Source organism: Carassius gibelio, chromosome B23 (assembly GCF_023724105.1).
Source record: "Carassius gibelio isolate Cgi1373 ecotype wild population from Czech Republic chromosome B23, carGib1.2-hapl.c, whole genome shotgun sequence".
In the NCBI taxonomy this organism is placed as follows: Eukaryota; Metazoa; Chordata; class Actinopteri; order Cypriniformes; family Cyprinidae; genus Carassius; species Carassius gibelio.
Genome location: NC_068418.1, coordinates 16,549,737 through 16,561,334, shown reverse-complemented (window position 1 = coordinate 16,561,334; position 11,598 = coordinate 16,549,737). Strand labels below are relative to the sequence as shown.

General features: G+C 37.3%; 3 protein-coding genes across 6 annotated transcripts; 2 read left to right on the top strand and 1 right to left on the bottom strand.

The window, feature by feature from the left end:
- Nucleotides 1-1,706: 1,706 nt before the first annotated feature.
- Nucleotides 1,707-5,569, bottom strand: szrd1 (SUZ RNA binding domain containing 1). Of its 3 annotated transcripts, none has more exons than XM_052594846.1 (4): nucleotides 5,406-5,569; nucleotides 3,930-3,979; nucleotides 3,580-3,849; nucleotides 1,707-2,602 (listed from the first exon to the last, which is right to left on the bottom strand). In XM_052594846.1, the coding sequence occupies exons 1-4, from the start codon at nucleotides 5,454-5,456 to the stop codon at nucleotides 2,488-2,490; spliced, it is 486 nt and encodes a 161-aa protein (XP_052450806.1). In that variant the 5' UTR covers nucleotides 5,457-5,569; the 3' UTR covers nucleotides 1,707-2,487. The 3 variants fall into 3 exon arrangements, with proteins under 3 accessions (XP_052450806.1, XP_052450805.1, XP_052450807.1); XM_052594845.1 differs by having other exon boundaries at nucleotides 5,400-5,554; XM_052594847.1 differs by lacking the exon at nucleotides 5,406-5,569 and adding an exon at nucleotides 4,863-5,358.
- Nucleotides 4,161-8,880, top strand: sult1st5 (sulfotransferase family 1, cytosolic sulfotransferase 5). Of its 2 annotated transcripts, none has more exons than XM_052594841.1 (8): nucleotides 4,161-4,675; nucleotides 5,908-6,063; nucleotides 6,141-6,269; nucleotides 6,428-6,525; nucleotides 6,598-6,724; nucleotides 6,846-6,940; nucleotides 7,807-7,987; nucleotides 8,106-8,880. In XM_052594841.1, the coding sequence occupies exons 1-8, from the start codon at nucleotides 4,522-4,524 to the stop codon at nucleotides 8,216-8,218; spliced, it is 1,053 nt and encodes a 350-aa protein (XP_052450801.1). In that variant the 5' UTR covers nucleotides 4,161-4,521; the 3' UTR covers nucleotides 8,219-8,880. The 2 variants fall into 2 exon arrangements, with proteins under 2 accessions (XP_052450801.1, XP_052450802.1); XM_052594842.1 differs by lacking the exon at nucleotides 4,161-4,675 and adding an exon at nucleotides 5,554-5,698.
- tmem82 (transmembrane protein 82) lies at nucleotides 8,615-10,666 on the top strand. Its single transcript, XM_052594843.1, has 7 exons — nucleotides 8,615-8,761; nucleotides 8,886-8,972; nucleotides 9,097-9,169; nucleotides 9,310-9,487; nucleotides 9,580-9,997; nucleotides 10,119-10,300; nucleotides 10,410-10,666. Exons 2-7 carry the CDS (start codon nucleotides 8,888-8,890, stop codon nucleotides 10,491-10,493), a joined length of 1,020 nt encoding a protein of 339 aa, XP_052450803.1. The 5' UTR covers nucleotides 8,615-8,761; nucleotides 8,886-8,887; the 3' UTR covers nucleotides 10,494-10,666.
- The last annotated feature ends 932 nt before the right edge of the window (nucleotides 10,667-11,598 follow it).

Sequence of the window (11,598 nt, the reverse complement as noted above, 5' to 3'; positions counted from 1 at the left end):
AATAGCAAAAACTATTACTTTATTCAGCATTGTCTTCTCTTATGTGTCTGTTGTGAGAGAGAGTTCAAAACAAAGCAGTGTATGATATCCGGTTCACGAACGAATCACTCGATGTAACCAAATCTTTTTGAACCAGTTCACCAAATCGAATTGAATCGTTTATATAGGCATTAATCCACAAATGACTTAATCTGTTAACTTTTTTAATGTGGCTGACACTCCCTCTGAGTTAAAACAAACCAATATCCCGGAGTAATTCACACTCAAACAGTACACTGACTGAACTGCTGTGAAGAGAGAACTGAAGATGAACACCGAACTGCTTTGTTTTGAACTCTCTCACAACAGACACGGAAGAGAAGACAATGCTGAACAAAATCGTCGTTTTTGCTATTTTTGGACCAAAATTTATTTTCGATGTTTTCACAAATTCTCTGACCCTCTGATGTCACATGGACTACTTTGATGATGTTTTTCTTACCTTTCTGGACATGGACAGTATACCGTACACACAGCTTCAATGGAGGGACAGAAAGCTCTCGGACTAAATCTCAAATATTTTAAACTGTGTTCTGAAGATGAACGGAGGTCTTACGGGTTTGGAACGACATGAGGGTGAGTTATTAATGACATAATTTAGATTTTTGGGTGAACTATCCCTTTCAGTGTCAGAATAATTACATTTCACCAAATAAAAATTTGGTAATAAAGATTTAAAATTGATGGCAAAATTCATCAAAATCGACTGATATGAAAGACTATCATAATATAATTTTTTTTGCCATATCGGCCTGCCCTATTGACATAATAGCGTCTTCTGGAAGAGGACTAATTTGCATAATGCATCTGCAAAATGTTGGATACCATTAGAGGCAAAAGTAAAAATTCCTCCATTTAAATAATTAAAAAATATATATTAATAATCTCCAAATTATCTTTTTATTTAAAAAGTCTTTATTAAATGGGCATTTTGAAAAGTATTTACAGGCAGATTTCTGTGTTCTCAGGCAGGCCATGACAAACCCGTCTGGCCTGATTTGTTACAGCACAGTGGGTGAACAATGACATATCAGATTAAAGGGTATTTCCATAAACTGCAGGAGGCAGAGATATCACTCATGGATAGTAGAGGAGAGGAAGGTTTAGGAAGGGAAAAAAAAAAAAACGGGAGTTACAGTCAAGAAAGGTAATATGGCTCTTCATGTATAGACACTGTATTGCAAGAGCCAAAGCAACCAGGTCAACTTAACACTCCATTAAAGGTGTGTTGTTAAGCCACTGGTGCAACACACTTTTTCCTTTTCTCTTAGGTTTTAATAAACGTTAAATAATCTCTTATAGGACATTCTGCAATCCAGTCATAGATGTGTTTTCAATGATCTTGAAGCAATACTTCATGTTAGCTTTTTACATTGCACCATCATTCAGTTAAAAACATCTCCACTGATACACAACTTCATTCATTCGCTCAGATTTCCTCACAACAACCGGAGTTTCTACATAAGAAAAGAAAATGGCCAACAGCAGATTTGATAAAGAAATGAGGCGAGGGAGCCACCTAGATCATACCCCCCTTCCGCTCGGTTCTTCCCAGCACAACAAATATTTAACACAAGTCATCTTTCCGTTGGATTTACTTCAAATGCACAGGTCTGAAAAGAACCTTTTTAAATCATATAAAAGGGCATAGAAATTTGCCACACTCATTTAATTCTCTACTAGTTCTTGTTTTTATTCTTTTTACTTTATGTTGAAGTCAGGACAGTCAGAGGAAGAACTATGAGTAAAACAACATTAAGAAAAAAGAGAGCGAGCGATAACCGTAAACAATAAAGAACTTAAAGTCAGCTTGAGTTTCCACAAACATACCCTCACTGCTTCTTTCCCATTTAAAAACATATGGCGATTAGCAGACTGAGCCAGTAACAACCAAAATTAAAACAAAAGACAAATACAAGCAATACAAAGGCTTTAGAGAAAAGTGTGGAAGGGAGCTCTGAATAATTAGTGATATTTCTAGAATTATTGCTGAAGGAAGCTGGTGCCTCATACCATCCTTTTATCGGTTCTAGCACGTCCAGCGCTAGTTATCTTCTGTTTCAAATGTCTCTTCAGAGGGCTTGACGGGACAGGCTGGCTGCCAGTGACGGCTGAGTTACGTGAGGAAGGGACAATAGTTCTGCAGTTTGGTTTCTTTTCTCTCTATTTTGATTTTGAGGGCTGGGGGCTGGACATCACAGTGAGCAGTGTCCGGAAGCGAGGTCCTCATCACAGTGTAAAAGCGAGGAACGTTCCCCATCCGCTCCTCGAGATCATGTCTCTTTCCCCTGTTATATTCCACACATGCCGTGCTGGATTCAAAAGGGTATTATACTTATTTGAAAAATATCCCACATCCTAAATATTGATAAAAATGATCTGAATTTCAACAGTGTTCTGGGAGACGCACTATCACCTCTCCCGTTCTCCCAGGAAAGGCGGCTATTCCTATCTGCGCTGGTGGTGGAAACCTTGTGTACCATCTGGACCTGCTGGCTGTCGAACCACATGGTTTCCTGTTCTGTTTTCCTCTGAAAGTGTATGGCTGCTTCCACGTGGGGATCTGATTGAGGATAGACAATATGTCAAATTTACGATCCAAGATATAGCAAGCATTTTGGCATAATATTTTAAAGCAGCCATTCATAAATGGCTTCAGCCTTGGTTCTGGAAGTCTTTTTAAAGGGGACATCAGATGCAAAATTCATTTTTACATGGCGTTTGCATATAAATGTCTTGCTGAGTGGACACAACCACCCACAATGATAAAAATCCATTCACTACTTTTTTTTTTAAATCCCCAAAAAACCTACACCGTCTTAATTTTCAACTGTAAAGTGCCACCAAATACACAAAAAAGGAAGAGATGGGCAGGGTGAGCAGTAGTTCATTATCATTTAATGAGACTTGCACCCGAAACAGGTCATTATGATCACAGCTGTTTCACAGATCATAGATAAGGTAAAAAGGGTGTTTTAAACAACCATTGAGCAACATATGCTAAAGACATTTCATGAATACCATTTGGAAAATGAGCATCCAATGTCCCCTTTAGAAATAAGTAAGTGGCTATTCACACAGAACACGTTTTTGCTTGGAAAAACACGAGACGTGGACTGATATAAGCTTTTTAAACACTGAACTTATTTTCACTAGAAAGGTAGCACAGTATAAACTAAAGCAAAATGCATCCTACGTAAACCATCCTTAAGCCATGAACAAAACAATAGATTTTCATCTTTATTTGAAATAGAAATCTTTTGATACAATGAAAAAACGTTACGGTCACTTTTGATAAAGTTTTTGTACTAGTATGCTATAGTAGTAATAAACACATTACATCAAGGATCTTCCAATTATCCAGTTGCTGACTCCACTATTATGATGGTCACTTAAGGCCCTCTACAGAAGCTTATGTTGCTCAGTCTCAGAGCTCATGGTGGGAATGTATGGAAAAGTTTATGCATTATCTTTAAAAATATCAGTTTTGGCTTCCAGAACCATAAGAGTTTTGCTCTAATGAGTGTGTCAGTGTTTTACCGGTCTGAATTGGGTCTCTCCTGTGGTGTGTCATCAGGAGTAGCACTGCCAAGGATTCTCTTCCTGGCCTCTGCGTATTCTGCCTCTCGCTGAGCTAAGGACTTTACTTGTGGGGAGGGTCGAGTCTGCGTCACAGACGATCCTAAAGATCCATTACTGGAGGGTCGCTTTAAAATACGAATCTGAGGTGGGGGTGCCGCGGGGAGGGAGTCGTCCTGGATTACGATCGCTGTCCTCATTGGAGAACGGCTCGGACTGCCACTTGAAAGTCTGGAAGAGCATTCAAAAAATGATTAGAGTAAAACAAGCAACACAGAGCAAAATATGGCCTCAAGGATGACCAGACATACCTTTCTTTCTGACTAATTCGAAGCTTTTCTTCTAGTCTTCTTTCCATTTCCTAATTCAAACACATAAAATTAACACTTGTACCGGAAGAATATAGCATGTATTAATGTTATAAAACAGCACGGACAGGCGCTTCAAGGAGGGGCCTCTGAACCAGCAGCAAGTTTTCAATTTCACAAAGTTATTTATACATCCTTAGTGCAGAGGCTAATTTAATGACAGGACCAAATTACAGAGTGCTGCTTGTGTAGGTAGACAATATAAGGCTTTTCTAAACAGAGACTGGAGGGAAACGTTCAAAAGTAGGGAAAGATGTGTTTACAGAGCCTAATGGCTGGGGTGTTTACGTTGCTGCCAGACAAATACTGACAGAAACCTTTAAAAAGTCTCACGTTTTAAAAGAGCAGCCATGATAAATGATAAAACATATTGCACGCTTTCTCTCGCGCGCGCTCTGTCACTATATGGCAATAACTGAGAGTAAAGGAACGCCATATGAAATACTAATTAACTTTTTTCTGTCAAGGGCATATTTAAAGTAACATCATAACAAAAAAAACTGTAATTCACTCATTCTTATTTTGTACTGAAAGAATGAATTACGTTTTTCTATGGAATACAACCGGAAATGTGGAGCAGAATAACAACCACAGATCCACTCTTGTTCTACTGGAGAGAAAAAAAAGCAATGAAAGCGAACGGAGAGACTGTGAGTTAGACTCATCCTCCATTTCGACGACGAAAAAAGGTCAGTATTTCGAATAAAAGACTGCCTTTTCTTATTTTAATTGAGTTGACAATTCTTTAAAATGCATCTACAAAACAATAGTCTCGCTCACAAGATCAACACATCTGTAAATTAAAACTATCAGAAAGTTACAAGAACCGAGCTTTCTGAGATAAACCGTTGACTGTCTGAATGGAGACTATCTTACCTCGATACTCCGCTGCTTTGAAATTGTATTTCCGCATAAAATCAACTCATAAAAGTATACACATATCAAAAAGACACAGTCCCTTCTCTACGACACCCAACAGGTCTCAGTCCATTCGGCAGCCATCTTTGGTTTCTTACGCGGTGGCAAAGAAAGATTTGCCCCTTTTTATTTTTCAGAAGTTGCCCCGGCTAAGTTCACTAGCATTAGTTAGCAGGCAGTTTCATTTCATTACGTTACGTCATTTGCTTAGAACACAGATTGTTTACGTCACACACTAACATGTCGCTTCACCGAGTTCCATTTTCAAAATCGCCTCTACTTTACCCACTGGTTTAAAATACGGAATATCCCACAACATCAGATTTGGGATCAGTTTCCCTTTAAAGGCGGCCTACCGCCCAACTCTAAATACACAGGCGTGACTAGCGCGCTAGCATGAGGCCGGTGGAGTGAATCAGCCTAAAGCTGCACGCGAGGCTGTCTACATTGAAAAGACTGTTTGTGGAAGCAAGATGGAACGCGCAGCTATCGCACATTTACCCCACTATCGGCGGCCTCTTCCCAACTCTCGGCGACCTCCTCATCATCCATGTTTTCCACTCTTGGCTAACTAGGGGCTTCCCTCAGTCCACACGCTAACGCACATTTTCCCTCTACAGCGTCAGAGGTCCGTTCAGTGAACCAAAGTGTTACACAGTAGCGCCACCTGCTGCAGGGAGGATAGACCCGCGCAATCTGCCACTGCACATTTCGTTACAAATCAGAATGTGTCCAAACCAGTACCCTGCAGTTGAACAACAAAACGCCGTCTGCTTCAGTCCAAGGTTCAACAGGTATAAAAATAGAAAAACGGCTTATTTTCTCATAAAAACAGCTTAATTGTTTCGTTTTGTAGGCTAGTACACTACTAAATCGTTAAAAACATTAACTCATACATAATTCATTCATAATAATAAAAGTCCTAGCGTGTGATGAAACGATTAGACACAGGAAAATGTATTTTGGTGAAAAGTTATTAAAATGGTTATATGCTTAATCACAGCTTACTTTAAGGACAATATGGATGGGACAACCCGAGAAAGGCTAAGTCAGATTCGGGCTATCCCATTACCAGAGCGAGTGGTGAAGTACTGGGCGAGAGTGGAGACCTTCCAGGCGTCAAATGAGGATCTACTCATTGCCACGTATCCTAAAGCAGGTAGAGTACAAAAGACTGACAAATTATGAAAACAACACAATGCAATTTGAATAATGAAATCTTATTGTCTGTAAAAGGAACTACGTGGATACAAGAAGTAGTGGATAGCATCCTGAATGAAGGAGATGTTGAAAAGTGCAAGCGTGCGCCCACTCAGATGCGCATGCCATTCTTAGAGATGACTGCTTCTGACGGTTCAAGTTCTGGTATGTTTTATAGAACCAAACACTGTTTAGCATCTTTAAACATATATATATATAAATATATATATATATATATATATATATATATATATATATATATATATATATATATATATATATATATATGCATCAAAAAATTAAATGAAACTCTAATGTTATAGGTATAACTAAGCTGGAGGTTATGGACCCCCCTCGTGTTATTAAAACCCATCTTCCCATCCAACTTGTGCCTCGTTCTTTCTGGGATGCTGGTTGCAAGGTTAGATTTAATAGGCTGTATTGAAAAATGCAATATTATGTGAATGCTAAACCCACCTTTATTATACCATAGGTTATATATGTGGCCCGTAATCCGAAGGACACTGTGGTTTCATATTACCACTTTGACCGCATGAATCTTTACCAGCCAGAGCCTGGCCCTTGGTCACAATATCTGGAGAAGTTCATGAAAGGGCAATGTAAGTCATGAATTTTGCAGTTAGACTGTTCACTACAGCAATAGCCTTGTTTTGTGTAAAATGGGAATACGCTTAATTATGGTATCTTAAATGAATCTCATAATGACTGATTTTTTTTCAGTGGGTTGGGGATCCTGGTATGACCATGTTAAAGGATACTGGAGGGAAAGACATAACAAGAAAATCCTTTACATATTATATGAAGACATGAAAGAGGTCAATCAGCTTTCTGCAATCACATTTTTTAATACATATTTTTCTCTTATTAAGAAAGTAGCCAAAAAATTAATTTGCTGACAATATACCACCCTCAGTCAGTTCAAGATGTAGATTGTTTCTTCATCTGAGCAGATTTTTTAGAAATGTAGCATTAATTCACTTGTTTACCAATGAATCCTCTGCAGTGATTGGGTGCCGTCAGTCCAAACAGCTGATAAAACATCACAATAATCGATATAAAGTAGTGAAAGTCATCAGCAAACTGCATGTTGGTAAAAACAAATCCATCATTAAGACAGTTTTCACTTCAAACCATAAAATAGAAAGAGAAATTACTCTATCCATTATATTGCTTTCTCCAGTTAAAAAAGTAATATCGTCTGAATTAGGAGAGAAATATGCACAGATCAAACACTATTTGCAAATGAAAATAAACTGTCCAAGACTAACAAATATGTTAATGGATTTTAATGTGAGTGAACAACAGCAGATGGACTTTTTACAAGAGGTGTTATTATTATGGATTCATGTTTTGGCCAGAAGCAACTGTTTAAAAGTAAAATCACTTGATGAATTTGTTTCTTAAAAACATAGAGCTTTTAACTTCACAAAATGTTCATTGATGGACTGGAGTCGTGTGTATTATTTATGGGTTATTGTGCTTTTTTATCAGCTTTATATTCCCATTATGATTCATAAGTGATAAATTATATAATGCAACATTTTATTTTATCTAGATCTTGAAGGGAATCAGTTTTCAGCAAATTTTAATATCTGGGTGAACTATAGATTGAACTTTTTGAGCCTATGAAAAGTCTTGAGTAATTGAGACTAAGTATGAATATTTGTATAATTTATTTCAGGACCCTGTTCGTGAAGTAACCCACATTGCTCAATTCCTCAAACGTCAGTTATCAAAAAGTACAATAGAGCATATTGTGCAAATGACAGCGTTTTCAGCTATGCGAGAAAACCCCATGGCAAACTACTCAACTATACCCGATACAATCTTTGATCGCACAGCTTCAGAGTTCATGAGAAAAGGTGATTTCTATTTATTTATTTATTTTTATTTTTTATTTTAGAAATTATTATTGTAATGAACCATTTAAATTGGATTTGTTCTATTCTTTTTCAGAATTTATGTTTCTTTGTTTTATAGGTGAGGTTGGTGACTGGAAGAATCATTTCAGTGCAGAAGAGGATGCTGCATTTGAGGAACACTATCACAAAATAATGTCCGATTGTCCTATTGCGATACGGTTCACAATATAAAAGATTAAAATGGAGTGTGTTTGTTTTCTAGTCCAAAAAAAACTATTAAAATTTCCTAAATAAATTATCATTATTAACTATTTAATCACATATATGTTTCTATGTTACCTCATAAAGTACATTGGACATTGCTGGGCAACAAAATGTAATATTAATGATCTACTCTGGATGGGTGGGAATTGTTGATTGTTCAAAGCTCTTGAATGCAGTGTAAAGTTCAAGTCCCCTCGTAAAATCTCTGGAAAGTACACATGATATCAGTTAACGGAAGTGAAAATAATCCCAAGCAGAGGGCAGAAATATAATGTTGTAGTTTTTTTAATTTTGAATCAGGAACAGGCCTCAGAAATAATTACGGAAATACATTAATATATTAAAACTTTGTGGATGTAGAGAAACAAATCATACAGTAGTAAAAACTGATCAAGGCCTAAGTGACCTTTGAGACTATGCTACCAAATCTCCAACACTCATATCTGCACTTGATAAAGGCTATACTTGAGCGAGGTTCACAAACAACGCAACAGAAAATAACAAAATAAGGTCAGTAATATTAATGATTTTGATTCGTTAAGATTTAGTTTTGTGTGTGTGTGTGTGTGGCCAGTTTGACTAGTATCTATGTAAACAAAACATTGGTGCATTAAACAGTTTCTCACTTACATAGGCATGTTGTCATTCATTTCTCGCTTTCTGCCAAGTGTTCCTACTTGGCTAACACCAAGTGCTATTCCTTTACACAGTGTTTTACAAGGTGAGTTATGAAATGAACATTCTATCACAAATGTTCAATAATAAAGGAGACAATTTACTGCTACAATTTTTATAACAATAGATTATTTATCATAAATATAGATTGATCTTTATGTTAATCACAGGGCTTGTGGGTGCTTGTGGAATCTGGGTTCTTCGTAACCTTTTAAAAACGTACTTGTTTGTTGAGGCACAGAGGTAAAAATGTATATATGCTATGTTATTTAATCCATGCTGTATAAATGAAGATTATATGATAATATTTGATATAATATTTAAATAAGATATCAGTTTTTGTGTTGATGCTTTTGTAGATTTCACTTGTCTGTTCTTTTAAGTATCGCAGATCCTGAAACAGACATTAAACGACGGACCAGACTGAATGGTGGACTAACAGAAAAAATTCAGTTCTGGGTCCTAACAGTGGTTCTTTCAGTAGTGGGGTCTCGCGTTGCATCACTGATAGTGCTAGAGTTCTCTCTTAGAGCCATTTCAGCAAGGATTACAGGAAGATCAGTATGAGCATCATTTATTTGTGACATTTAATAAATTGGTGCATGACAACTTGATGTCATTTTAGATCAAATATTCTGTTTCTTTTTGTTTAGGACTCAATAAATGACCCATTGTTACTGCTGCTTGTCCAGTGCCAGTTCTCCTTGGGCTGCGCATTAACCTGCAGCCTTAATTTCCTCCATGAGGGGGCACCGCAGGGCTGGCTAAGCCTGCTTCTTGCAGTTGGGCTGAGCTGGTTCTTGGCAAGCCGGTGCAGCAGAGTATGGCGACATGTGAATACAATGTATTCAATACATAGTACACAGCGCTATTGTGGACTTTGCATTGGACTATTAACCACTGGCAGTTCCATATTAACCTGGCTCTGCAGTGCCCTAATTATAACTTTTAGTGTATCTGGAATTGCTGCTATATCAAACATAAACCAACACTTTCTATCAACCACCGAGGCTCTGAGATTTTGGACCCCACTCACAATCTGCTACACTCTGCTGGTTGTGTACATGAATGGTAAGACAACCATTTGGCAAAATCCAATGGTTATTATAGTACAGTTCTATTCATTGGAATTTCATTGCAAAACTGGCCATCATTTGAGTCTAATCATGAGTATATATAATCAATGTTTCAGAGGATCAACAACATCCACCCGGCCAGCAGATTCTCAATACAGTTATTGTGCGACTGGGTGGGCTTTTTGTGTTACTGATTACAGTGGGCAGCTGGTCAGATGTGCTCCATGTTCTAATCTGCTTCACTGGTGAAGCTGCATGCCTCTTTACATCTCAAGACCTTTTGGAAGCCATATACCAGGTTTGAACAAATAATTGATTGCATTTGCTTATCTCTTCATCTGATCCCCAAGGCATTCAATATATAAGATTCTGTGCATAAAATATAATAACATACTGTATTTCCACAGCAAGTCACCTACATGCCTAAAGGCCCATTAAAAAGACCTGGAAATCGGGGAGAACTAAGGAATTTGGAAAGGAAACTGGACTAGGCTTTGATGAAAAAAAATATATATATACACACATCTGCAAAATGGTTGTGGTTTGTCTGAAAAAAAAAGTACATTTAAGTATTTAAGAGATATGTGAGAGATAATTTTAATACTGCATGAAAAAAAAAAAACATTTGGATGCCTACCATAATAATAAATATAGCTTTTCAATATCTGTATGTATATGGTGAATTACTCTTCACCTACACCTATATATAGCAAGCAATGTTCATTTTGATTATCTGTGGCTTAGATAGGAACCTTAACAAATTTGACTAGTGACCAAGGCATTATAATAAAGACAGCTCACTGCTAACACAAAAAAAAAAAACAGTTCAATGGTGCAATTTCATTGAACGTGACATAATTGCGTCGTCTTTTAACGTTTTTGAGCTCTGTAACAATTTAGTTGTGTCAATTCCTTGGAAGCTGCTAAGCGCTAAAGAAATTCAACTGAATGTAAGCCCAAAATAGCACCACTGGAAACAAAATGGCCGAGGCGCTGTCATTTCTTTTGTTGTGCTGGGTTCTGTCTACACTAGGTTATGCTCAAAATGGCGTCATATTCCAGAGAACATTCTTTCGATAACTGGCGCCAAAAATTAACAACCGAACGTTCCATAACATCGAGTGTGTGGTCTGTTTGTGTTGCGTAAATCACTCTGGTATGCAATAATCTGTACGTGTTTTAATTCTCCACGGTGAGACTGTTTCAGGACGTTTTAAAGCGCACCAACATTTCTCTCAAACGCATACCACATTCTGTCGCTTTTTTTTTGTTTGTTTACAATACCGTCCTTTCCTTTGTCGAATAAATAAATTTACAATTATTCTAATCAATTTAGTAAAGCAATAAACGTCTTCACGTCCTTAGAAGTTTGCCACATCTCCACATCCGTCTTGTGTTTAGGAGCAAGAAAAATACCATTTGTTGTCCAAGTATCCAGGGGAATCTTTTTATTGTGCAACATACAATATCGTTTTGGCCTAAAGTGCGTTTTTGTACATCCAACGTGCAACCAATCCCAAAAGAACTGTAAAAGAATTAGAATTTATTAATTCTAGTCCAAAAGTATTAAGGATTTAGGCAGATCCAGAAAGTCCG

Coding starts and splice junctions, on each gene's coding strand:
- tmem82 (XM_052594843.1), top strand. CDS start 8,888: ATGTTGTCATTCATTTCTCGCTTTCTGCCAAGTGTTCCTACTTGGCTA. Junction 9,488..9,579: donor CAAGGATTACAGGAAGATCA/GTATGAGCATCA, acceptor CTTTTTGTTTAG/GACTCAATAAATGACCCATT. Junction 9,998..10,118: donor GCTGGTTGTGTACATGAATG/GTAAGACAACCA, acceptor TCAATGTTTCAG/AGGATCAACAACATCCACCC.
- szrd1 (XM_052594845.1), bottom strand. CDS start 5,456: ATGGATGATGAGGAGGTCGCCGAGAGTTGGGAAGAGGCCGCCGATAGT. Junction 3,980..5,399: donor CCGCCGATAGTGGGGTAAAT/GTGCGATAGCTG, acceptor TGTTTGAATTAG/GAAATGGAAAGAAGACTAGA. Junction 3,850..3,929: donor CGAATTAGTCAGAAAGAAAG/GTATGTCTGGTC, acceptor ATGCTCTTCCAG/ACTTTCAAGTGGCAGTCCGA.
- sult1st5 (XM_052594841.1), top strand. CDS start 4,522: ATGAATTACGTTTTTCTATGGAATACAACCGGAAATGTGGAGCAGAAT. Junction 4,676..5,907: donor CATTTCGACGACGAAAAAAG/GTCAGTATTTCG, acceptor GCTTAATCACAG/CTTACTTTAAGGACAATATG. Junction 6,270..6,427: donor TTCTGACGGTTCAAGTTCTG/GTATGTTTTATA, acceptor CTAATGTTATAG/GTATAACTAAGCTGGAGGTT.